Genomic DNA, 25,302 nt, shown 5'->3' on the forward strand with positions numbered 1-25,302 from the left:
TAGCCACGGACAGCAGCCTGTTTTATGTGAACTAATTCAGACAAGCTGAGTGAGTTCTCTGCTGAAAGGGGGAGCAAATGTTGCCCGAGGTGACAACCGTTCAGCCTCCTCGGCCCTGCTGTGAATGGGATGTTGTTGAGGAGTTTCTCATGGAGCAATGTGCTTGTGTGAATGCTCCATTCATTCATCCAACAGGTAAGTTGTATGTCTCATAACCTATTACGAGTGTTGTTCCAGACCCTAGGGCTGTACTGGATGCCAAGGCAGCCAAGGTTTCTGCTTTCACATTCAGTCTCAGAGCCCTCTGAGGTGGGCCCTGGGTCTTCCTGGCCCCAACTTACCTTACCCTTTCCCCACAGCCAGACCATGTAGCTGGAACCTTCCTTTCCTGGTCTCCGCCCACTGTTTGTTTTTCAAGTTCTCCCAAAGCTGGTCTTCAACCTGGTAGATGCATCATCCTGGTGACCTTTCCACAGATTAGAGAAAAGGAAGCAGTGCCTGCTCATTTCCAAAGAACAACATCTAGGACTGTTCAGATCTCTGAGAGGACACAAGCCAGAAGGACAGGGTGGCCTGGGAGCTGGGCTTCAGGGCCTGATTCATCCCTTAAGCCTCTTTTTTGACCTCAAACAAACTAATCCTATGTCATACAGGTATTATTTTCAAGCACTATACAAGATTCCATAAACATGTTTTTTCCTAGAAAAGAATTCCAGTGGAACTTTAAAAATGATAAGTTGCATCCACATAGGTGGACATGACAAGTTAATTTTATGATTAGTCCTAAAAGAAGAATTCCATTCTTCTTGTATTCATGTGCTTCACAAAAAACTAAACTAAATCATACCAATCAATAAAAATCTCTTCGGGACACGTTCAGCCTGGGAATAGGTTAGAGCCCCACCCAGTAGCAATGCTGGGGTATTTCCAAAGAGAGACATCCCTTTTTAATACTCAGAGATGCGACATTCACAAACTGTTCCACCTGCCCGCACACCCATAAAACCTGTCCCCATAGAAATGGGATCTCCAAGTCTAAGACCTCTTCTTCCCACTCATCACCTCGTTGATTGTGAATTCATCATTCTCTCTGATGGGTCATAGACCAGCATGGAACTAGCTAAGACTTCTGCCGAGTCTCTATCCCCCATTTAGGAGACCAGATACACACTGAAACAGAAGGTCCTAAGATATCCCTTTTTACAGTATCTAAAAAGTGTCCTGAGGAGGTAGTGCTCCAGAATATCTGAGCAGTGGCCTGGAAATAGGATTCTTTCTTTGTTTCACAGTCTATTTAAAAAGTACTGCTTCCATCAAGCTTCCTGAGGGACCTACAGCTCACCAACCCAACTCCCTTGCACCCATCCTAAGTGAACCGTCACTCATGGAAAGGGGGCAGCACTTCCCAAAGAAGGGGTCCTTGGGGGGAGTGGGAGGCTCTGACCTTCTCTTATAAATTAAGCAGTATAAAGATGATGAATTTTAATTGTGTTAAAGTTACTGTCACCGTTGAACTAGGGTGTAGTGGTCTCATTCTAAACCTTATGAGCTTAAGAACCTTGTGAATTTTGAAGGTAGAACTGGCAGGATTGGTGAGTGGTTTAGATGGAAGGCTTAAGAGAAAGAAGAGCCAGGGTGACTAGATTCTAATCTGAGTAACAGAGTGACTGGGACATTATTTATGAAGATAATGTGATTGGGGGTGGTGGAAGATGGGAGTGGGAGAGGAGAAACTTTCTGGGAAAATCTTAGAAGAAAGAATACTTTGATCTTGAGCATTTAAATGTGGAAACAGCCTTTAAGAGCACTCACTTGAAGCCTATTTGTAACTCTAGAAATTATCCTTCTTAGAAGTTTAGCAATCTATTCATTTGCTTTACACCTCCATTTGCACCATCTATTTGCCTACCATAACTTGTGATATGTCAGGCACTGTACTTTACTTATGAAGAAAGTAATTTTTAACTGTATTATAAAGATGAGGAAACTGAAGCTCATAAATAATTAAGGTCATCTAGCTAGAATTATGCACAGTAGAATTCTCTTTCTGTATGTTTAATATGTTATGATACAGAAAGTTAGCCCGACACAAATTATCAGGTGCTTCGTGGCTTCAGAACAAACAACACCAGCTCCCTGGGCCCTGTGGAATACATGCTCCCCTGTCCAGTAGCTTCTGATCACTAATTCCTTTATCCAGTGTATGCATAGTACTTACTTGCTGAGCCAAGAGAATCCACGAGAGATGTCTTTGAAAACTCCTTGGAATCCTGTTGGTGTATATTTATGGTGACCACATTTCTTCACCAAAAATGGTGACACAGGAGCAGACATTGGCAACACATTCGAAATCGGGACTGCTCTGGAGAACCCACGGTATCTAGGCTGCCCTTGAGATAGAACTGGAAGACGTTTGTTTGCAGAATTTAGTCCATGAGTTGAGTGGACTCTGGGTGTTCTCCTTCCAGTAGGCAACCTAGCACCAAACTTCTGAGACTGACTCTTTCCCCTTTAGAGGTGTAACTTGGCATTCTCGAGCACCGCACACATCTGGGACCTCAGGTCCCAGCAGACTTCATGGGTGATGTGGGAGGCCCGGTCTCTACAGAACAGCCCCATTCCCTGATCCAGACTCTGGAATCTCCTTTAAATATTTATTTATTTATTTTCGACTGTACTGGGTTTTCACTGCTGGGCTTGGGCTTTCTCTAGTTCTGGTGAACGGCAGCTACTCTTTGTTGTGGTGCTCAGGCTCCTCCTTGCGGTGGCTTCCCTTGTTGTGGAACACGGGCTCTAGAATAGGCTCAGTAGTTGTGGCACAAAGGATTAATTGTTCCGCGGCATGTGGGATCCTTCTGGACTGGGGATAGGATCTGTGTCCCTTGCATTGGCAGGTGGATTCTTAACCACTGGACCACCAGGTAAGTCCTGAAGTCTCCTTTAATCCATATTGTTTATAACTTTGTGAATAAGAGAAATGTGTAGGCAGCTTTGAAAAGGGAATTTATTATACAGATGCATCAGTACCTTATGGAGCCCAAGTTGGGTAAGCGGTCAGACCCTGGGAAGGATGAGAACAGGGAGTGGAAGGCCGGCGAGAACCCTGGAGGACACTTTTTTCACCCCTAATGTTTTTCTCCAGGCATCTGCTTCCCTCTTATTTCTGAGCAGCTAGACTTCTCCACTTTACAGTCTGAGGCCATGGTGGCCCCTGGAGCTCTCAGATTTCCATGGTATTCATTCAGATTCTCAGAAGGAAATGGATTCTTCCTTGATCCACCCCACCTCACCCTGGGGAAATGTCTGCTGGGTCTGCACCACGCTCGTTTCTGAACCCAAGTCAGGACAAGGCTCTGCGGTATAAGCCTGGCTGCTGTGGGAACCACAGATTTGGAAAGGAAAGCCAGAAAGGAACTTCTCTGAGTTTAGCTCTGAGCAGATGCTGCTCAGAACAGCTAAGGGTGGGAATGTGACCACAGATCTGTTGAGGTCCTGTGGGTGTTTGCCATTTGGTCATGGTCCCCTTGGATCTATGAGGACAAATTCTTTTCTGCTCAGTACACTTTCCGCCTTTTATTTGAGGAAACTGCTCCTTCCCCATTCCATGCAAGTCTGGTGGGATACACTATTTGTTCCTTTGTGACTAGCTTATTCCACTTAGCCCAATGTCCTCAGGGTTTATTCATGTTGTACCATGTGTCAGACCTTCCTTCCTATTTAAAGCTCCATAGTGTTCCATCGTATGGATATGCCGTATTTTGCTTATCCATTCGTTCGTTGATGGATATTTGGGTTGCTTCTACCTTTTGGCTACTGTGGATAATGCTGCTATGGACGTAAGTGTATAAACACCGCTTAACATCCTGCTTTAAATTCTTTTGAGTATATATGCAGTAGAATTGCTGGCCCATGTGATAATTCTTCATTTAATTTTTTGAGGAACTGATAAACTGTTTTTCACAATTGTACTATTTTTACATTCCCACTAACAAACAGGATTTCAATTTCTCCACATCCTCACCAATACTTACTTTCTGTTTTTTGGATAGTAGCCATCTTATGGGTGTGAGGTGGTATCTCATTGTAATTTTGATTTGCATCTCCCTAATGATTTAAGGATGTTGAGCAAATTTTAATGGGCTTTTGGCCACTTGCATATTTTCTTCGGAGATTTCTGTTGAATTTCCACTTAAATATAGCTACTTAACTACATTACCCATTTTTGAATTAGGTAGTTTGTGTTTTGTTGTTGAGTTCTAGTTCTTCATATGTTCTGGCTGTGAAACCCTTATCAGATATATGATTTGTATATATTTTCACCCATTCCATGGGTTGCCTTTTCACGCTATGGATTGTGTCCTTTTATGTACAGAAGTTTTTTATTTTGATGTAGCCCAACTGATCTATTTTTTCTTTTGTCATCATATCCAAGTCAAATTAAGAAATTATTGTCAAATTCAATTCATAAAGTTACCCCTTATGTTTTCTTCTAAGAATTTTATAGTTTTAGCCCTTATATTTAGGTCTTTGATCCATTCTGAGTTTATTTTTGTAAATGGTATAATAAATGTCCAACTTCATTCTTTTCCATGTCAATATTCAGTTTTTCCCAGCACCATTTGCTGAAATGACTATCCTTTCCCATTGAATGGTTTTGCCACCCTTGTTGAAAATCATCTGACCACATATGCAAGTTTATTTTTTGGCTCTCTATGTTATTACATTGGCCTATGTGTCTGTCTTTATGCCAGTACCACATTGTTTTGATTACTTTAGCTTTGTAGAAAGTTTTGAAATCAGCAACTATGAGACCTCCAACTTTCTTCTTTTTCAGGATTGTTTTGGTTATTTGGAGTTCATTGAATTTTACAGCAGATTTTTCTATTACTGTAAAAATCACTATTGAGATTTTGATAAGATTGCATTGAATCTATAGATTGCTTTGGATAATACTGACGTCTTAACTATATTAATTTTTCCAACCATAAATATGAGATATCTTTTCATTTATTTGTATCTTTTAAATTTCTTTCAGCAATATTTTGTACTTTTAAGTGTACAAAACTTTTTGCCTCTTTAGTTAATTTAATTCCTAAGTATATTATTTTTTTTGATGCTACTACAAGTGGAATTGTTTTCATAATCTTTTTCACATAGTTCATTTTTGGTACATTATAAATATAACTGATTTTTGAGTATATTTTATATTCTTCAACTTTTTTGAATTCACTTATTATTAGTTCTGACAGTTTATTTTGTATTTGTGTGTAATCTTTAGGGTTATCTTGATATAAGATCATGTCATATAAGAACAAAGATAAGCCTTTTATTTTCTTTTTCTTGGCTAGTTGCTCTCACTAGATGTCTAGTACTGTGTTGAATAGAAGTGGTGAAAGTGGGCATCCTCTCCTCTTGGGACTCCAGTGACACAAATTTTATATCTTTTGCTATTGTCCCATAGGTCCTGATACTCTATATATTTTTTTTTTTTAGAAAACTATATTCAGGACTTCCCTGGTAATCCAATGGTTAAGGCAGAGGGTGTGGGTTCAATCCCTGGTTGAAGAACTAAGATCCCACAAGCCATGTGGCACTGCCAAAAAAAAAAAAAATTAAACAAAACTGTTTTCTCTTTCTTATTCAAATTAAATAATTTTATCAACTATCTGAAACTTCACTGATCCTTTTCTCTATATTTTCTTTTCTGCCCTTGAGCTCATCCAGTGTTATTTTTGTTGTTTGTTTGTTTGCCTTGGTTGTGAAAGCTTTCATTTCTAAAAGTTCCATTTGGTTCTTCTACATATCTATTGTTCCTTTGCTGATTTTTTTTTTTACTTTTTCCATTTGCCTAAAGAGCTCTTGTAATTGCTTGTTGAAGTGTTTATATAACTGCTTTAAAATCCTTGTCAGATAATTTCAACCTCTATGTCATCTCAGTACTGTCTGTTGATTATCTTTTCCCATTTGAGTTGATATTTTCTTGACTCTTGGTATGAGTAATTTTGGACTGTATCCTGGACATTTTGAGTACAAGGTTAGGAGACTCTCCTTTTCATATAACTATTTTAATAGGCAGTCAATCTATTTATGTTAAGAATGCGTGTCTTGGCCCACTTTTGTGGGCTATGTTTTAAATATCAATTACTTTTCAAAGCCTTTGCAGTGCTTTTGTGGTCTCTTGCTTGTGTGCTACCCAGAGGTCGATTTGAAACCTATGCCATTCCATGCCGTAGTTTAGTTATCAAAGTTTTTGCTGTTTGGTCCTGATCAGTTTGATAAATGGGCTGTGTCCAGACTTCATACACAGATTGAAAGCATCCCATTCTGCTATGGACTGCAGTGTCCTCCCTATCCCCCAAATCCTACCCCTTCCCAAATTCATATCCTGAAGCCCTAACCCTTCATAGAGACAGGTATTTAGAAATGAGGCCTCTGGGGGGTTATTAGGTTTAGATAAGGTCATGCAGGTGGGGCCCTCATGGTGGGATTAGTGTCCTTGAAGAAGAGACACCAGGCTTTCCTGGTGGCTCAGTGATAAAGAACCTGCCTGCCAATACAGGAGACACAGATTCGATCCTTGGGTCAGGAAGATCTCCTGGAGAAGGAAATGGCAACCCACTCCAGTATTCTTGCCTGGGAAATCCCATGGACAGATGAGCCTGGCAGGCCACAGTCCATGGAGTCACAAAGAGTCGGACACGACTTAGCTCCTAAACAACAACACGAAGAGACACCTGAGAGCTTGTTCTTTCCCTTCCTCTCTCACCCTCTCTCTCTCCCTTTCTCTCTCCTGTGCCATGTGAGGACATAGTGAGAAGTGGCTATCTATAAGACAGCAAAGAGCTGTCATCAGAAACTAACCATGCTGCCACTTTGATCTTGGACTTCCAAGTGTCTAGTGCGGTGAGAAAGGCACTCATGCTTCTCTCCCCACCTCTTCCCCCTAGTCGTTGTTGCCAGGGCACTGAGGATTTCGTGTGAGCCTTCTTGCCTCTTGAGAGGCATCTGCAGAAGCTCTTGGCTTTCCTTCCCACCCTTGTCCTTCCATCTTTCTGTGCAAAGTAATCCTCCTGAACCATGTCCGTTGTGGCACTCCCCTGGCCAACACCCTTCAGTTGCACCCTTCAGTGGCTGGCCCTTGGGAAAAGCTCAGATGCTCAGCCAGCAAGGCCCTGAATGCTGATTTCTTCAGATTCAGCTCTTGCTACATTTCTCCTCACTCCCATTCTAGCTTAGCTAAATGTATTCCCTCAAGACATCTAGGACCTGAGTCCTGGATTTCACCTTCACTGGATCATGCCCAGGTGGGCTTAACTAGCCTGTTCTTAAAAAGCCCTCTTTTGGCCAGAATGGGTCCCCATATCAGGTGGGCATCTTTGCTGCTGTGGCTCCCAGTGTTATTTAGTTCTTCATAGTTATTACCTTGGCTTTTCTGCTCTCTTCTTCCCTAGACTTGTAGCCTCCAGAGCCATCACTTCTGTTTTTTTTCTGCTGTATTTATAGCACAGTGCTGGGCATGTGATGAGTCAGAAAATCCACAACAAATTTTCACCTGCATTTTCTGCCTCACTTGATTGCATTTACATTCCAGCAGCAGCATTTTGCAGTTCGTGATGGTAGGCCTTTGCTTCTAAGAGCCTCCTAGACAGAGCCTGCAAGTTATGTCTTTTCTTCTCCTTCTTTTTAACTTCTATTTCCCTCTTAGGGGCTTTCCTGGTGGCTCAGACAATAAAGAATATGCCTGCAATGCAGTAGAGCAGGTTCAATCCCTGGATCACGAAGATCCCCTGGAGAAGGGAATGGTACCCACTCCAATATTCTTGCTTGGAGAATTCCATGTACAGAGGAGCCTGGTGGGCTACAGTCCATGGAGTAGTGACACAGCTACGACTAAGTGACTAACACTTTCACTTTCCCTCTCACATCCAACAAAAATTCGTTTTTCATCAGAATGCTCTCAATGATCCCAACTGAGATTCATGGTTTATTCATTGAATTGAATCCCAGGTTGAATGAGAGACCATGGCAGGGAGAAGGGCTCTGAGCCCTGTTTCCTGTATCATATAAGTGTAATCTGAGGAAATGCTCCCCTAAATCTTCTTGCCTCCCATTGAGATGGTGATTCCCATCTGGGCCCCCTGGGGATGTTAATGGAAGCACTTTGTGATGTATCAGGGCATTTAGAGGACTGGAACACCTCACTTTGTCTGTTCAGAATTGCCTTGCCTCGCTCGCTGTGTCTCCTGGTAGCACTGCTGCTTGAATATGTAAGGCTTTGCAGGTGCTAGCTGCCTACAACCATCAAGCACTTTACAACATACATCTATCTCTCTGCCCCTTTGCCCTGTTTGGGAAGTGCACCAGGCCTAGTTATAATTTTCACTTTAAGAAGCAGCAGCCCTGTAAAGAGATCTGAGAGATAGCTGGGCAGTGACAATGATATTTCAAAGTCCAGAATCTATGTGACAGACACTTTGTTGGGGTGGCAAGATACACCTTAGCTGAGCTGCCGGCATGTGGAGATCTAAAGCAAGAAAATGAAGAGCATGTGATACTTGCCTAGTGGTCCAGTGATTAAGACTTCTCGCTTTCACTGCGGGGGCGTGGATTTGATCCTAGTTGGGAGAACTAAGATCCTGTATGCCTGAATGGCCAAAACAAAGAGCACACATGCCAGCAATGGCATGGCAGCCAAGTTATATTAAAATTATCCTAATCTTATTGAGTGGTTCTATGTGAACATGTTTTTGAATAAGCCAATTAAACTCATGTGAAGAAAACATAGTATTAGATCAATTAATTTATAAACCTTATACGAATGACTATTTACAATATTTTTATTGCTGCAGACAGGTGCATTTCTCTTGTAAAAAGAAAACAAGAGAAAGGATTACATGATCTGTTTCCTAGGGGAAATGTAGAGCAAAACTACCGTGCAAATGTTTAAAGTATTGGGTTGGCCAAAAGTTCATTTGAGTTTTTCCATAAGATGTTATCAAAAAGCCTGAGTGAACTTTTTGGTCAACCCAGTATGACTGTAAAAATCATCACCCCCCCGCCCCCCCCCCCCCCCCCCCCGCCTTGTGTACTTAGAATTTCAAATATTGGGATTTCAAAATTAGAAGATAATATGGAAATAAAGTAAGCTGCATAGAGCTTTGATGTTAGATAATTCCATCTTTAGAGGTACAGGGAATAATATTCTGGCTCCCATGAAGAGAAGACTATCTTGGCTAATAATTCCCACTCAGCACTGGAGAAGGATTCACAGGTAGATCCCCTCACAGGTGGGGGAAACAACAGTATGGGATATGTATGGTGTAGCAAAGGGACTAAGGGATTTGCACTGGCTTGTCCTGGCAGAATGACCTCAGTGCTTTGTATCCTCTTGTGTCAATGAAGCTCTTGGCCAACGTTAGCCTGCTTTTCTGTCTCATCTGGATTGCTGCGTAGTCTCAGCTTTGTGTCCACTTTCTGCTTCCATTCTTCCCTGAGCCTGAAAATAGAAACAAAATACACACAAATGGAGCATTCCTCTCCATGACTTTTGGTTCAGGGAAGCTCTTTCCCTTTTATTCTGAAGGTGTTCTATGTATGCTTGTGTGTGTTCGGGTTTTAAAAGGTATGCAGAGGACTTGCAAATTTAAATAGATACATATTTGAAATCTCATTTCTATTTGAGCCCCGGTGGCTCAGATGGTAAAGCGTCTGCCTACAATGCGGGAGACCCAGGTTTGATCCCTGGGTTGGGAAGATAACCTGGAGAAGGAAATGGCAACCCACTCCAGTACTCTTGCCTGGAAAATCCCATGGATGGAGGAGCCTGGTAGGTTACAGTCCATGGGGTCGCAAAGAGTCCGACATGACTGAGTGACTTCGCTTTCTTTCTTTCTTTCTATTTGAGCACTATTTTAGTCTTAATTTCTAAACTTTCCTTTGAAAGTGCAATATTTTTAAAGTATAAGAAGGGGGGAAAGCCCTGCCAATCTAGAATTGTTTACCCAGCAAAGCTATCTTTCAAAAACCAGAGGTGAGATAAAATTGTATTCATATGATTGCAAGGTTCTTACCCTCTACAGAAAATGATGTATCACTTGAAGGTAGAATGTGATAAGTATATAAATCCTAAAGCAACCACTAGAATAACACATGGAGATATAGTTAAAAAGCCAATAGAGGAGATAAAATGGCTAGCATACACATGCCCCACAGCCCCTGGCTACACACTAGTTGTGGTCTTAGTGAAAAGATAGCAACTGAACTGTTCCCTCTGAAGGAACAGACAAGCTGGCCTGTCCTTTCCTGTGTCCTGTAGGTGATTCCCTGCAGTCATCGAGAGGCTGTGTATGTGAGGGTGGTGAAGTGCCACTGTTTCCAGAGACAGCAACCCAGGTCTGCTTGCATGAGTCACTGCTCTCCACTCGACTTGCTTGGCTAGAACAGGGTTGCACACCAGAGGGTGCAGAGCCTCCCAGAACCACGCAGGACATCCTATGTCATTATCCAAATGAGCACTGAGCATTAATTGGTCATTGTCTCCTTTGTTTGATTGCTCTTCATGGATACATCTGTTGACATGCTCCACAAATTTAGTGTAACCCTCACACACTAGAAATGGTGACAGAGAGGAGAGATCTTTCTGGTTATAAAGATGAGAGGTGTGTACACTTGTTAACTTGGAAGAATTTCTTAAATTACTGCCCATAACCATAGATGGTGGCAGCACCACATGCAGGGAAAATTAAAATACATTGCATCCTCTAGGATTGGCATTTTTCTGGGGAAATAGATTTTGCTTTCAAAAAACACACAAGCAAAGGTCATTATGATGTGTCCATGTAGGTTCATGAATAGTAACAGAGTACCCTCTGGTGGGGCATGTTGCTGGTGGGAGAGGCTGTGTGTAGTGGGGTTGTGCTGTGAACCTAAAACCACCCTAAAAATCAAAGTTTATTTTTAAAAATTAATAATAAAAAAGTAGACAAGGCACGTACTTTCTCAGTGCACTTCTTCCCAGGCGATGTTCTTCTGATTCTCGGTAGTAAGTCTGTTTGCCAATTTCCCTTTCCCAGAAGCGTTTGAGCTCGTGACAGGTGTTCCGGCAGAAGACCTCCCGGCGGACGTACTGATTGTTCATCCCCTGAAAAAGAAAATATTGACTGAACCCCCACAGAACATGCTCCCTTATACTCTGGAAGGTACAGATCCTGCTGTTTCACACCTGACGGAGGCCTCATTCAGGCACAAAACCTCATGATGGGGACACACTGGTTTACTGATGGGATCCAGGGATGTGACTGCAGAAGCCCCCTGCTGAAGCATGTCACAAGTGAAGTGAAAGTCACTCAGTCCAACTCTTTGCAACTCCATAGACTGTAGTCCATGGAGTTCTCCAGCCAGAATACTGGAGTGGGTAGCCTTTCCCTTCTCCAGGGGATCTTCCCAACCTGGGGATTGAACCCAGGTCTCCTGCATTGCAGGTAGATTCTTTACCAGCTGAGCCACAAGGGAAGCCCAAGAATACTGGAGTGGGAGCCTATCCCTTCTCCAGCATCTGACAAATACCTCTGTCCTTCATTCCCCCTGACAAATGAATGACTTCTCAGCTTTTTATCAGCAGGAAGTATGAGCCAGGCATTTTATGCTATTGGTCCCTTTAGTTATCATATCTCCATGAGTCAATATCCCCTTCCTCATTTTCTAGGCGAGACGTTTGAGGAGTGATTAAATTCGCTCGAGGTCTCATGGCTGTAACAGGCAGAAGGCAGTCTGCATACCTCTGAACATTTTCAGGCTCTTTACTAAAGAGATTTGTCACAGAAAATAGTCCCCACATCTGACACAACAGAGCAAGCAGCTCGGTGTACACGTGCATGTGTGTACATACACATGTGTGTATACGCACGCTTGTTTGTGGAATCACACATGTCAGGTACTCAATAATGCTCACTTTTTACAAGAGGAGACCACTGCCCAACTCCCAGACCTTGGTGGGTCCAGCAGACAGGTCAAAACAGGGGCTGAGGGGTGACAGTGGGCGCAGGGAAAGAAGTTAACGGGCAACTGGAGATGTCCAGGGAGGAGCTAGGACCAGGTGGCAGAGGCAAGGGTAATGGAGGCATTCTGAAGAGGTCAACTCCACATGGTGAACGAAAGTGAGGGGTGTCAGTGGCGCTGCCCTGGCCATGCCTGTGCAAAGACGGGCAACCAGAGAAAGAGGGTTGTGCAGAGCAACTCCTAGCAACGTTGGACAGAGGTTGAGTTGTCTGGGCACTAACATCCAAGGGAACTACTGAAGGTGCCTGTGGATACTTGGTCTGGAATCAGCATGAAGTTCTGGATCACAGCTCTCCCAGAGGGACGGGCAAGGACACTAGGGCAGGATGGAGGTGAGACAGGTTTGAAACCAGACGTTTACTCCAGACCTATCAACTTGAGGCACCTGCTGTTTGCCAATAATTCTCCAGGTCTCAGTCTTCTCATCTTTAAAATTTCTCTGAAGATTAATTTTGATCATAAAAGCAAAAGTGTTTTTTGCAGTTTATGAGTTCTGATCTAAATACACATAGCCTTTTGTAATTCTAAAACCTCAAATTGTACAGGATATAGGACAATAATTAGCAACAAGTAATCATCGCAACTTCCCCCCAACTTTTTTTCTGTAGACATAAAATAATTATACTTCTCTTTTCTTTCTGAATCAGTGTCTGTTGACCTTCACTGACCTTGGAGTGACTTGGGGAACTTAACAAAAAATGGATGCCAGGGATTCCTCTTTAAGGAGTCTAATTTCATCAGCCTTGAAAATGTACTAGGTGTCAGGATTTTTAAGTTCCTCCTGTGATTCTAAAGTGCAAGCCAAGGTGAGAACTCAGTCTTTGATCCTGTCCTCTTGTGTGTTGGTCATGTCTGTGTCCAGAGCTGGCTCCAGGGAGGCTGAGGGAGTGAAGGCTGGGCCTAGGTATGTCTAAGCAACAGTTGTCTTTCAGGGAAGACACTATTTTGCAGGTAAGGAGGTTGAGTGGCAATCTGACCTTATCAAGGTCATATAGGTGGTAAGTGGGGCAGCTGTCATACTCAGGGCCTGGGCCCCATCCCCTGCCCCAGCTGTCCCCTAAGAAGGAGGAGAGTGACTTTCTTATCTCCTGGAAATGCTCAGTGATCTCACACTTTCCTGGCAAAAGAGCAGAGATCCAACTGTCCTTGCAGTAAGTTCCCAGAGCTTTTAGGAAATGAGATTTTCCTATGTTTTATTTAAATATATTAAAGTGTGTACTGGTGCTCAATAAATATTTGTTGAATAAATGCCCCCACCTCCAAGTTATCTTTATCCTGAAGGTCTGGCCAGGAAGTGGCAGTGGTCCCTGTGGCTGTGCTTCAGGCATTGAGGGCCAGTCTGTGGGGCCAGTGAGGGGCACCCTGAGGTCACCTGGCCTGGCCTGAGGGCCTCGGGGTGCTTCCTAAGGGCAGGGACATGCAGGATGAGGGCGTAGGAGCACGCAGAGTGTGAGAAGTGGACTCTGCAGAGGCCTATGGTGAGAGCCCTGCAGAAACAGAGGGACAGAAGCAGATGGGGTGGCCTGGTAACTTTTTCAGGTTGTGGAAATGTTTTATATCTTGTTTCTCATCATGGTGACACAGCTGTATCCAATGCTGAAACTTATCAAACTGTACACCTAAAACAGGTGAATCTTATTACACATAAGATGTGTCTCAATAAATAGAGAAAAATTGTCTTCTTTCTTTGGACTAGAGATTCATCCAAGTTCCCCAGCTCTAACCTCCTGGGAGATTCAGCATCTCATTGTTAGGATTTAGCCCATTCCTTCAGGGATAATACACATTTCCAGGAACATTTGTGTTTTCTGGCTTCTAAAATGAGGACAACTACTCTAGCTTGCAGAAATGTGACAAGGAAGATATCAGTAGTCAGAAAGTCCTTTGAAAATGCGGAGGATTGTCCTTGATGAATAAGTGACTATTCGTCTGTATCTGCTCAGCCAACAATACCATTCACCAGACGGCGTTCCCAGGTGGCACAGTGGTAAAGAATCTCCCTGCCAATGCAGGAGACACAAGAGACACAGGTTCAATCCCTGGGTCAGGAAGATCCCTTGGAGGAAGGAATAGGGCAACCCATTCCAGTATTCTTGCCCGAAAAATCCCACGAACAGAGGATCCTGGCAGGCCACAGTTCTTGGGATCGCAAAGAGTCAGACATGACTGAACGACTGAGCACATAGCACATAGCATTCCTGTCAAGAGACTCAATAGTATTCCTTCCAGTCAATCACCACCAACTCAGAAAAGCCATAACTTCAATGACAATTATAAGCTTTACTTCACAAAATTAATGCATGCTTAAAGAGAACAGCAGCATGTAACACCTTCATAGAATTCAGTTAAACAAAGTGTGTTGAAATTTTCACCATCTGTGAGGCATCAGTACTGCCCCAGGGGCCAATTGATCTTAGAGAGTCAGCTGAGACAAAGGCACATTTGCCCACTGTGAGTGCTAATTGCTGTGTCAATCATTTAACTTCCCAAGTCTCTGGTTACTCAGGATATAAAACCCAGATTGAGGGATGTGAGAGTTATCGCCATAAGAATACTATGACTCGGTTCAGGCTAGTTGTGGTTCACTGTGTCCCAGCTGACCGAGGAAATTCCCAGGTGAGGGAGCTTGGCAGCAGCAATGGAATGAATGGACCAGCAGCAGGGCCTACAGAGATGCAAAACCCACCGGCTCTGATAGGAGGAGCTGCGGTCCCACTGGGTGGAGCAGACACCCGCTACTTTTCTCTCTGTCCTCTGAGCATGCTTTATTGACTACGCCAAAGCCTTTAACTGTGTGGATCACAACAAACTGGAAAATTCTTAAAAGAGATGGGAATACCAGACCACCTGACCTGCCTCCTGAGAAATCTGTATTTGGGTCAAGAAGCAACAGTTAGAACTGAACGTGGAACAGCAGACTAGTTCCAAATCAGGAAAGGAGTACATCAAGGCTGTATATGGTCACGCTGCTTATTTAACTTATATGCAGAGTACATCATGAGAAACACTGGGCTGGATGAAGCACAGGCTGGAATCAAGATTGCCAGGAGAAATATCAATAACCTCAGATATGCAGATGACACTACCCTTATGGCAGAAAGCAAAGAGGAACTAAAGAACCTCTTGATGAAAGTGAAAGAGGAGAGTGAAAAAGTTGGCTTAAAACTCAACATTCAGAAAACTAAGATCATGGAATCTGGTCCCATCACCTCATGGCAAATAGATTTTATTTTTTTTGGGCTCCAATATCACTGCAGGTGGTGACTGCGGCCATGAAATTAAAAGACACTTGCTCCTTGGAAGAAAAGTTATGACCAACCTAGACAACATATTAAAAAGCAGAGACATTACTTTGACAACAAAGGTCCATCTAGTCAAAGCTATGGTTTTTCTAGTAGTCATGTATGGATGTGAAAGTTGGACTATAAAGAAGGCTGAGCACCAAAAATTTGATGCTTTTGAACTGCAGTGTTGGAGAAGACTCTTGAGAGTCCCTTGGACTGCAAGGAGATCCAACCAGTCCATCCTAAAGATCAGTCCTGGGTGTTCATTGGAGGGAGTGATGTTGAAGCTGAAACTCCAATACTTTGGCCACCTCATGCGAAGAGTTGACTCATTGGAAAAGACCCTAACGCTGGGAAGGATTGGGGGCAAGAGGAGAAGGGGACAACAGAGGATGAGATGGCTGGACGGCATCATCGACTTGATGGACATGGGTTTGGGTAGACATCTGGTGATGGACAGGGAGGCCTGGTGTGCTGCAATTCATGGGGTCGCAAAGAGTTGGACATGACTGAGCAACTGAACTGAACTGAATGTTAAGTCTTACTGTAAAGCTACAGTAATGAAGATGTGTGATTTCAGCAAAAAAAAAAAAAAAAGGCCAAAAAAACACATCAAAGACATGTCTCGACAAATAGTGTTGAAACAACAGGATACCAATACGTGAAAAAAAAAAAGCAACCAGAAAATCCTCTAAGGCCCACACTATATATAAAAATCAACTTGTTATAGATCTAATATAAAATGTAAAACTATAAAACTTCTAAAGAGAAAATCTAGTGGGTTTTTTTGTGTGTGTGACTTGGGGCTAGGTAAAGAATTCTTAGACATGACATAAAAAGCACACTCCATGAAAGGAAAAAAATTTCAATAAATTGGGCTTCATCAAAATTGGAAAGTTTTGCTCTCCAAAAGAGAATGAAAAGACGAGATACAAATTGAGAAAAAAATGTTCTCAAATCGTGTTTATGACAAAGTATTTGTGTCCAGAATATATGAAGAACTATCAAAACTCAGCAGTGGGAAAGCAAACAACCCAAGTAAAAGATGGAAAAGCACTTCAGCAGACACTTCACTGAAGAGAATGAACAGATAACAAGTAAACATTAAAAGACATTGAACATCATTAGCCACTAGGAAAATACAAATTAAATGAAAAGTGCAGAGATACCACTACATCCTTATAAGAATGGCCAAAATAAACATTTATATATTGACAATATCAAATGCTAGAGAGGAGAGGTGTAGAGCAACTGGAACTGTCAATGTATGACTTGTCAAGTTAAACATATTCCCACCATATGACCCATCAACTCCATTCCTAGGTATTTAGCCTAGAGAAATGCAAACTATGGCTTCCCAGGTGGCTCAGTGGTAAAGAATCCACCCGCCAATGTAGAAGAAGTAAGTTCGATCCCTGAGTTGGGAAGCTCCCCTGGAGAAGGAAATGGCAACCCACTCCAATATTCTTGCCTGGGAAATCCCATGGACAGAGGAGCCTGGCTGGCTATAGTCTATGGGGTTGCAAAAAAGTCAGACACAACTTTAGCGACTCACCAACCAACAACAATGAATGTAAACTAATGTTCTAGTAAAAATCTGTACACCTATACACAGTTCTATTTTTCATGCCAGAAAGGGGAGACAACCAACAGTCTTTGAATGTGTAAATAACTGTTGAACATCTGTAGGATGAAATACTGTGCAGTAATAAAAAAAGAATACTGTTGATATTTTCAATAACTTGGATGAACCTCAAAGGCATTCATGTTGAGTGGAAGAAGCCAGTCTCAATAAACTATATACCCTTTATGATTCCATTTATACAACATTCTTGAAAAGACAAGCCTATAATAACTGCTTGGGGTTAGAGGTAGGGGGAGAGCATAACTTCAGAGCCAGAGCATGAAGAAATTACGGGTAGGGGTGATGGAATTTTTCTGTATCCCGACTGTGGTGGTGGTTCCACAGAGCTGAATATGTGATAAATTCTTAGAACTGAGCACGCACAGAAGAGTCATTTTGCTCTATGTTAACATACAAATCAAAATTTAAAAATAGAACAGAACTGTTTTTGATTTTTCACTGATTTGATAAGATTCAGTCATTGAAAAGTCTAAAGATTATTTATAATCCCTGAAACACCACAGAACCTTCTCAGTTGTTGCATGGACCAGCTGCATTGGTATCACCTAGGAGTTGTTATGAATGCAGAGTTTATCAAGACCAAAATCTGAATCAAAATCTGCATTTTAATCTGATTCCTAGATGATTCATGCACATAGGAAAGTTTAAGAAGCTCAGCTTCAGAATTACAAAGACCAGAATTTAGTACATCCTCTTAAGCATCAGTCTTCTGAGGAGCCCACTGTAGTTGAGCATCTCTATTTGAACGGATGTTGATTCCTCTGAGGTTTAGCATCTCCCCCTCAGTATGCACTGTTTTTGTTTACAGGATTTCATCTTATCAGAGCCTTGTTAAATGAACACTGGAATGGATTTCTGGTTCTCTCACAGAGCTGTTTTGAATGCATTACTTAAATATATAAACTACACATGGAAAAGTCCTGTGGAGATTTCTAAGCAGTGGAATTCCACCATTCCCAAACAGGTGTAAGGTGAGAGTTCAGAGGGAAAGATGAACCCCAGTGACTGAAAAAGACAGGGTTACAGGAACTCTCTCCATTCACTTCCCCTCGAGAAGTGCAAGATGAACTTCCATCCCACGTACACTCAAGTTCAACATCATTTACCTTTGTGATGAATCTGCTGCTATCTTGATACAGTGTCAAGGAGGGTGAGTATTGCAGCTAGGGTTTGCAACAGCCCCGGTCTGGTCCTGAAACCTCAGGGCATCAACCCTTTATATGTGGAGGGGAGGTGTTTCAGAAACGACTCAGCCTTTCAAGGTTACAGGCACCAAATTAGTAGCAGAATCTCAGAGATATCATTCCAGGCACACGATGACCTCCTTCCTGGTGGAAAATAGCCCCCATCGCCTGTTCCCCCTACCCACCCCAGGGCAGGTAAGCTTCTGCTCTGGCAGGCCCTGCAGGGACCATGACTTGGCTGGAACCAGAGTTATTGTGCAAAATGTGCTCTGGATTATCCATGAGCTTGAACCTGCTGTGCATCAGGCTAACCTCAGCCCTTCAGAGAGTAAACGAGCCCAGGATGGTGTGACAAGCCACACTTTGGGGTCACTTTACAGGATGACTTGGAGATGTGTGCTGCCCTTTGGAGCTGCTAATCCACTCAGGGTGCTTGGTGATGACATTTCACAGTTTGGTTAGTTCTCCCCCAGCGGGAGCAGGAACTGAACACCGATGACCATCTTCCAGCAAAGGCATTAAACTGAGAAGGGCTTCTCAGTTGAAAGGGGCCTTCAAGCAATTTCAAGGAGCTTGTTGTGTTCTTGGGTTAAACATCTGAAATGGTCCCTATCTGAGGACAGTCAGGTCATCATCAGACCCTGCGGGGCTACTAGTAAGCGTGCTTATAACTTAGTTATGTGAGTGTGAGTGTCAAAGCTCAAGCCTCCACTGTAAAATCCGAGGGCAGTGAAGCAAGTGGAATTGCTGATGTTCAATCTGCAGAGGTATTCTAATAAATCTTTTCTCTCCTATTGTGAATGCCTCTTGGAATGGCAGAACCAGATCGTGCAGTGGAGGTTTTCTCATCAGGGGAAGAAGGCGCTACCCCTCAAAGCATCACCTATTCAAAACAATAGCAACAGCAACGCTGATATCACTGGACTGTATGTAAAGGTAAAGATACCCATTTTGCTTTTACTGTTTTTCTGCTGATACATGTTATATGCAAACAGAGAGGATAGGATAAAAAAGCTATTAAAATATTTCTTCTGTAAGTTTTTAACTCCGTTTTCCTCTTTAAAAGAAATCCACAATGGAACAATATTTAATAGGTGAAAGATTGTCTTGAAAGTTTTTTTTAAACTGACATGCTATATGCATATATTCCTCAGACTTTAGACAAACCATTAGCAAGTCCTTTAAGAAAAAATGTATCAAACTGAGCTTCTGAAGAGTTGCTGCTCCTTTGGTGTTCACAAGTGATCTGAAAAACCTACTTAAGGCCCTAGCATGGAATTTCACAACCTCCATAATTCGTTTACTCCACAGGACAAACATTTCTGATTTTCGTAGTTTGACTGAATTTTGAATTGACAATACAGAGTCAAAAGATTGACAGACCCATGTGACCCATGACATTGCTGAACCACTGAATTCACCAACCCTAGAGGCTTCCAGCCTTAGGAAACCATAATAAGTGAGAACATGAATTTCCTTTATGGTCCTAAGTCAGTTGAGATGTTCTTTCATATCTTTTGCCCTAGAATGTAATCTATTCTTTCTCCTTTCCTGTTTTTTCTGAATTTTCCCTCTCCTCATCTTTCTGGTAAGGTTTCCATACACACTGGCTCAGACATGCACATGGCAAAAGGCATACACTTAGAGGCTCTGGGCTTCCCTGATAGCTCAGCTGGTAGAGAATCCGCCTGCAATGTGGGAGACCTGGGTTCAATCCCTGGGTTAGGAAGATCCCCTGGGGAAAGGAATGGCTATCCATTCCAGTATTCTGGCCTGGAGAAGTCTGGCCTGGGTCGCAAAGAGTAGGACACGACTGAGCAACTTTCACTTTCTTTTGGAGGCTCTGGATTTGAATCTCAGCTCTGTCACTAGTTGATTCACATTGGTTAAGTAGTTTTGTTAAGTCTCAGCTTCTTCATTGTAAAAGAGGAATGATAAAACCTATAGAGAGGGACTTCCCTGGTGGTCCAGTGGCTAAGACTCTGAGCTCCTAATGCAGGGTGCCTGGGTTTGATCCCTGGTCAGCAAACTAGATCCCACATGCCGTGACTAAAGATCCCACATTCCACAATTAAGACCTGGCACAGCCAAATAAATAAATAAATAAATATATATATATATATTTTAAAAGCCTGTAGAGAGATATAATAATGGTAAACAATTGTTTTATTATAAATAAAAACTAACGTTTATTAACTCTTTTTAGGTGTCTGGTACTGTTCTAAGCTTTATAGGTACAAACACAGTATGCTACACCTAAGACTGGGGACTATCGTCACTCCCACTTCATAGATAAGACCGTGGCACAAAAGGGTAAGCATCTTATCTGAGGTCATATTGACAGTAAGTGACAGATTGGGGTCTGAACCCAAGCAGCGTGACTTTAAAGCCCTTAATCCATCATGAGCTCCAGCATTGTTGAAGGTCACACCCAGATTTCTCTGGGTCTCTGCCCTGTGCTTCCATCATCCGTTCCCCAGTGATAAGTTACATGGGGATGGGGGTTGAAACTTCATGCAAAGCTGTGGGGCTGCCGGATAAAGTGAGAGGAGAGGACAGCACTCCAGCCAGACCCCCCTCCCCCAGGGGACATCTCTTGGGTACCAAGGTCATGTCAGGACCAGCAGGGCAGCTCATAGAGACTCTGTTGGGGACTTGCTGTTTTCTTCATTTGAACTGTTTATTTTGAAATAATTCTAGATTCACAGGGAATTACAAAGAGATGTACAGGGCGGTACTGCGCACCCTCCACCCACTTTCCTCCAGAGTCAGCACCTTGTATAGCCACAGTACAAGAGCAAAACCAAGAAATACACTGGTACCATCCACAGAGCTTCTTCAGGTTCCCCTGGTTTCACAAGCACTTGTGTGTGTGTGTGTGTGTGTGTGTGTAGCTCTGTGTAGTTTTATATGTGCAGATTTGCACATTTACCATCACAGTCAAGGTACAAACTTGTTCCATGGTACGGATCCCCTGTGTTTTCCTTTTATACTCGCAGCCACTTCCCTCCTTCCTTCCCCCCCAACTTCTGCCAGCCACTAATTTTTCCTTCATCTCTGCAATTTTGTCATTTCAGTAATGCTATATACTGCAGAAACCATGCAGTGTGAACTTTTGAGGTTGACTTTTTGCATTCAGACAGATTTCCTTGAGATCCCTTTAAGCTGTTGTGTGTATCAACGGTTTGTTCCTCTGCATTGCTCAGTAGTAGCCCATGATGTGAGTGCATTAGCTTCTTTCATTATTTACCTATTGAAGGATGTTTTGATTGTTTCCAGTTTTTTTGGATATTATACCCAAAGCTTCTATGAACATCCATATACAGGCTTTTTGAGAACAGACAAAAATCCTTCTCTGGAATAAATACCCAAGAGTTCAATTGCTGGGTCATATGGTAAGTATTTGGGCTTCCCTGGTAGGTCACCGGGTAAAGAATCTGCCTGCAATGTGGGAGACCCTGGTTCAATTCTTGGGTTGGGAAGACCCCCTGGAGAAGGGATAGGCTACCCACTCCAATATCCTTGGGCTTCCCTGGTGGCTCATATGATAAAGAATCCACCTCAAATGCAGGAGACCTAGGTTCGATCCCTGGGTTGGGAAAGTCCGCTGGAGGAGGGCATGAAAACCCACTCCAGTATTCTTGCCTGGAGAATCCCCATGGACAGAGGAGCCTGGTGGGCTACAGTCTGTGGTGTTGCATGAAGTCAGACACGACTAAGCGACTAAGCACAGGTCAGTCCATGGTAAGTATTAATACAAGTTTAGGTTTTTAGGAAACTGCGAAACTGCTTTGCTTTGTTTTTTAGAACTATTCTTTTTAAAATAATTTCACACAACAGAAATTTTGTTAAGAAGGAATAGTACAAAGAGTTTCATACCATCACCAAGATTAACCAAATGTTAATTTTGCAACATTTGCTATAGCATTTCCTACATCTCTCTCTTTCTTTCTCTCTACCTATCATCTGTCTCTATCCATCCATCCATCCATTCATCCATCCATCATCTCATTTCTGAACTGTTTTAAAGTAAGCTGCATATATCATGTCATATTCCTCTTTGTTGTTGTTGAGTCGCTAAGTCACGTCTGACTCTTTGTGGCCCCATGGACTGAACCACACCAGGCTTTCCTGTCCTTCACTATCTCCCAGAGTTTGCTCAAACTCATGTCCATTGAGTCAGTGATGCCATCCAACCATCCCATCCTCTGTTTCCCCCTTCTCTTCTTGCCCTCAATCTTTACCAGCATCAGGTTCTTTCCCAATGACTAGGTTGCTCATATCAGATGGCCAAAGTACTAGAGCTTCAGCTTCAGCATCAGTTCTTCCAATGATTATTCAGGGTTGATTTCCTTCAGGATTGACTGGTTTGATCTCATAGTCCAAGACACTCTCAAGAGTCATTTTCCTCCTAAATGACTTCATATTTCAGTGTGTATTTCCTAAGAACAAAGACATTTACTTACATAATCACCATACAGTGGTCAAAATGAGGAAATTTAACAATTATTATCTCAAACACATGTTTTTCAGATTTTTCTCAATGCAACTGATAGCAGTTCGCCCCCCTGAAATCCAATCCAAGATCATACAGACACTGCATTCGCTTGTCATGTCTCCTTGATCTCCATTAATCTGGAAAAATTGCTCACCCTTTTAATTTAACTAACTAATTAATTTAGGTCTTTCGTGACAGTGACAGTTTTTAATACCATAGGTCAGTATTTTGTAGAAGACCCTTCAGCTTGGCTTTGTGTGATATCTTGTCATCATTAGAATCAGATTATGGATTTTTGGCTTAAGTGCTACTGAAGTGATGTTTCCTGTTCAGAGCCCCCTAGCAGGAGGCACAGATAGCCATTTGTTCCAGTGTTGGTGGTTTAGTGTTGATCATTGATTAACATAGTATCTGCCGGTTTTATCCACTGTAAAGCTATTATTTCTCCCTTTATTTATAAGTATTTTGTGGGGAACTAATATGAGACTGTGTATATATCTTGGTGCTCGTCAAACTTTCAGCCTCTAGGTTTAGCATTCACTGATGACTCCTGCCTGCAACATTTTTTTATAATAATAAACATTTTTATAAATCTAATTCGATCTTTCCTTCTACATGTATTAGCTGGCATTCTACAGTAGTGTTTGCTCTTCTCAACTATCCGTCTGTCTATTGGTCAGTCTAGATACTGTCAGTATGGACTCATGGATTATTATTTGATTCAATGGATTATAATCTGTTATTACCATTTTTTATTTCAGTGCCCAGACTATTGCAGATTTGGCGAGGGGTAGCCTCTTCAAGCTGGCTTCTAACCAGCTTGTTTTTTGACACGTTGCCATCCTTCCCTGGTGGTTCAGACAGTAAAGAATCTGCCTGCGATGCAGGAGATCTAGGTTCAATCCCTGGGTTGGGAAGATCCCCCAGAGAAGGGAATGGCTACCCACACCAGTATTCTTACCTGGAAGATCCCATGGACAGAGGAGCCTGACAGGCTACAGTCCATGGAATTGCAAAGAGTCTGACATGACTGAGTGACTAACAACAAAAACAACATCCTTCTTGAGGCCTTCCTTACTTTTTGGCACAAGATGTTCCAGGCTTATCTTGTACCCTTCCTGCCCCAGTCCTGGTATCAGCCACTTCTCTTTGAAGCCCTAACTCCTTTTACTGAGAAAAGTGTTGATGCAACATGACCAGTGTGCTGGGTGTGCCTATTGCATTGGAGGGGTCACAGCTCCTGAGCTCTCTCAGCATCTGGGTTTTGAGCTTTCTGAAGTTGAGTTAGGGGGATGCTGTATAACCTGATGCTGCTTGATTGGTTTCTCGTTGTATTCATTCCTAAGACAGCCCCATACACTGGAAATGGGATGTTTTCGGAGTTGAGGGTTGGAACAATGCCCTCAGTGCTAGGCTTGGCCTAGCAGGGTGCCTGTGAGAGTTATACAGCTAAAGCAGTCCTTGGAGGACAGGAGAGAAGCCAGGGCAGAGCATTTGGAAAATGCAGCTGCTTTGCTCCTCACGTAGCTCCTGTCCCAGAGGAGACCCTGCTAGATGGAGATATTGTTGCTTCTGCTGTTGATTTTGTTGTCATTGTACACAGCCTTTCTTAAAAATAAGGGATTTGTGCTGATTCAATTTTTGTCTCAAAATGGTGAAGGAGAATTCCAAGGGTTGCCAGAGCCCAGCTGGATTTTGTGATGTTGCGCTCAACATGGCACATACTGTTAGCTCTGAGAGCTGAGTTATCAGATATGGTGGTGGGGATGGACAGAGAGAGAGAGCAAAATAAATAGCATGAAAACAGGACTCTCTGACAGAAGATAACTACCCAGGTTTAAAAACCCTCCTCCAAATGGGCCAAGGGAAACCCAGTTAGTAAGACCAGCCTGCATACCAGGTATCCTAATCATCAAGAGTCATTCAGCTCTAGGCCAGTGGGGACCGGGTCTAGCCAGCAGGCTCACAAATGGGACTTTGTGAGATCCTATTTATAAGGAACAGGGCTGCTTTACTAAGCTTGGGGGCTTCGTGGAAGCAAAAACGTTATGAATCATTGGTTAGAAGAGGGCTGGCAGGAAATATACTTCTAGCCCAGACCAAGGAAGTGGAAGAGTCCCCAGAAAGGGCCATCCCTGACCTTTGCAATAGGGCTCTGAGAAGCCCCTCATTAGAGGAAAGTACTTTCATTCAGCACCAAGATGCAAATACTGCCCCTCAACAATGTTAGGCCCTTTACAGGCAAGTTCAAGGTCAGTAAGGCAGAAATTGGGGGAGGCCAACACAGCCTCTTACTGACCTGGGTTTTGCAACACTGCAAGTATTTATATGGGTTGCATGATATTTCTGGCCCTTAATTCAGCTGCTTTTCTGGGATAAGCTCACTGGAGCAGGAAAGGCTTTCCTAGGGCTAGTAGCACTGAACTTTCCTGTTAAGAAAATGGTTGTCCCATTTTCTAATACTCCATGGAGTGACTTTCATTCCCTAAAAAAACTCACACTGCTTTACACATGACGTATTAGTTATCCCATTGTTTCATACTTGCAAAGAATGTAAAATTAGTAAGATGATAAAATATTTAAATTTAAGTAGAAGAGACATTACTTTGTTACAAAGATCTGTCTAGTCAAAGC

At 42.7% G+C, this 25,302-nt stretch overlaps 1 protein-coding gene and 1 long non-coding RNA gene across 4 annotated transcripts in view; one reads left to right on the forward strand and one right to left on the reverse strand.

Annotated features, from left to right (window-relative positions):
* The first annotated feature begins 2,811 nt into the window (after positions 1–2,811).
* LOC122682609 overlaps positions 2,812–25,302 on the forward strand; it is a 41,373-nt gene continuing 18,882 nt past the window's right edge. Inside the window, exons 1-6 of one of the 2 annotated variants that reach the window (XR_006337437.1) lie at positions 2,812–3,836; positions 12,705–12,863; positions 17,795–18,136; positions 18,990–19,106; positions 20,377–20,483; positions 21,450–21,565. This is a non-coding gene — a long non-coding RNA (uncharacterized LOC122682609). Of the gene's footprint in view, positions 3,837–9,489; positions 11,199–12,704; positions 12,864–17,794; positions 18,137–18,989; positions 19,107–20,376; positions 20,484–21,449; positions 21,566–25,302 lie in introns of those variants that run through there. The other variant, XR_006337436.1, reaches the window with a different exon arrangement.
* On the reverse strand, positions 9,394–18,161 carry FAM240A (family with sequence similarity 240 member A). 2 transcript variants are annotated; one of them, XM_043885543.1, is made up of 3 exons: positions 18,093–18,161; positions 10,995–11,140; positions 9,394–9,496 (listed from the first exon to the last, which is right to left on the reverse strand). In XM_043885543.1, the coding sequence occupies exons 2-3, from the start codon at positions 11,135–11,137 to the stop codon at positions 9,394–9,396; spliced, it is 246 nt and encodes an 81-aa protein (XP_043741478.1). In that variant the 5' UTR covers positions 11,138–11,140; positions 18,093–18,161. The 2 variants fall into 2 exon arrangements, with proteins under 2 accessions (XP_043741478.1, XP_043741479.1); XM_043885544.1 differs by lacking the exon at positions 18,093–18,161 and having other exon boundaries at positions 10,995–11,270.

This window comes from Cervus elaphus, chromosome 24, assembly GCF_910594005.1.
Source record: "Cervus elaphus chromosome 24, mCerEla1.1, whole genome shotgun sequence".
Taxonomy (NCBI): domain Eukaryota; kingdom Metazoa; phylum Chordata; class Mammalia; order Artiodactyla; family Cervidae; genus Cervus; species Cervus elaphus.

Coding starts and splice junctions, on each gene's coding strand:
- FAM240A (XM_043885543.1), bottom strand. CDS start 11,137: ATGAACAATCAGTACGTCCGCCGGGAGGTCTTCTGCCGGAACACCTGT. Junction 9,497..10,994: donor GGAAGAAGTGCACTGAGAAA/GTACGTGCCTTG, acceptor TTCTATTTTCAG/GCTCAGGGAAGAATGGAAGC.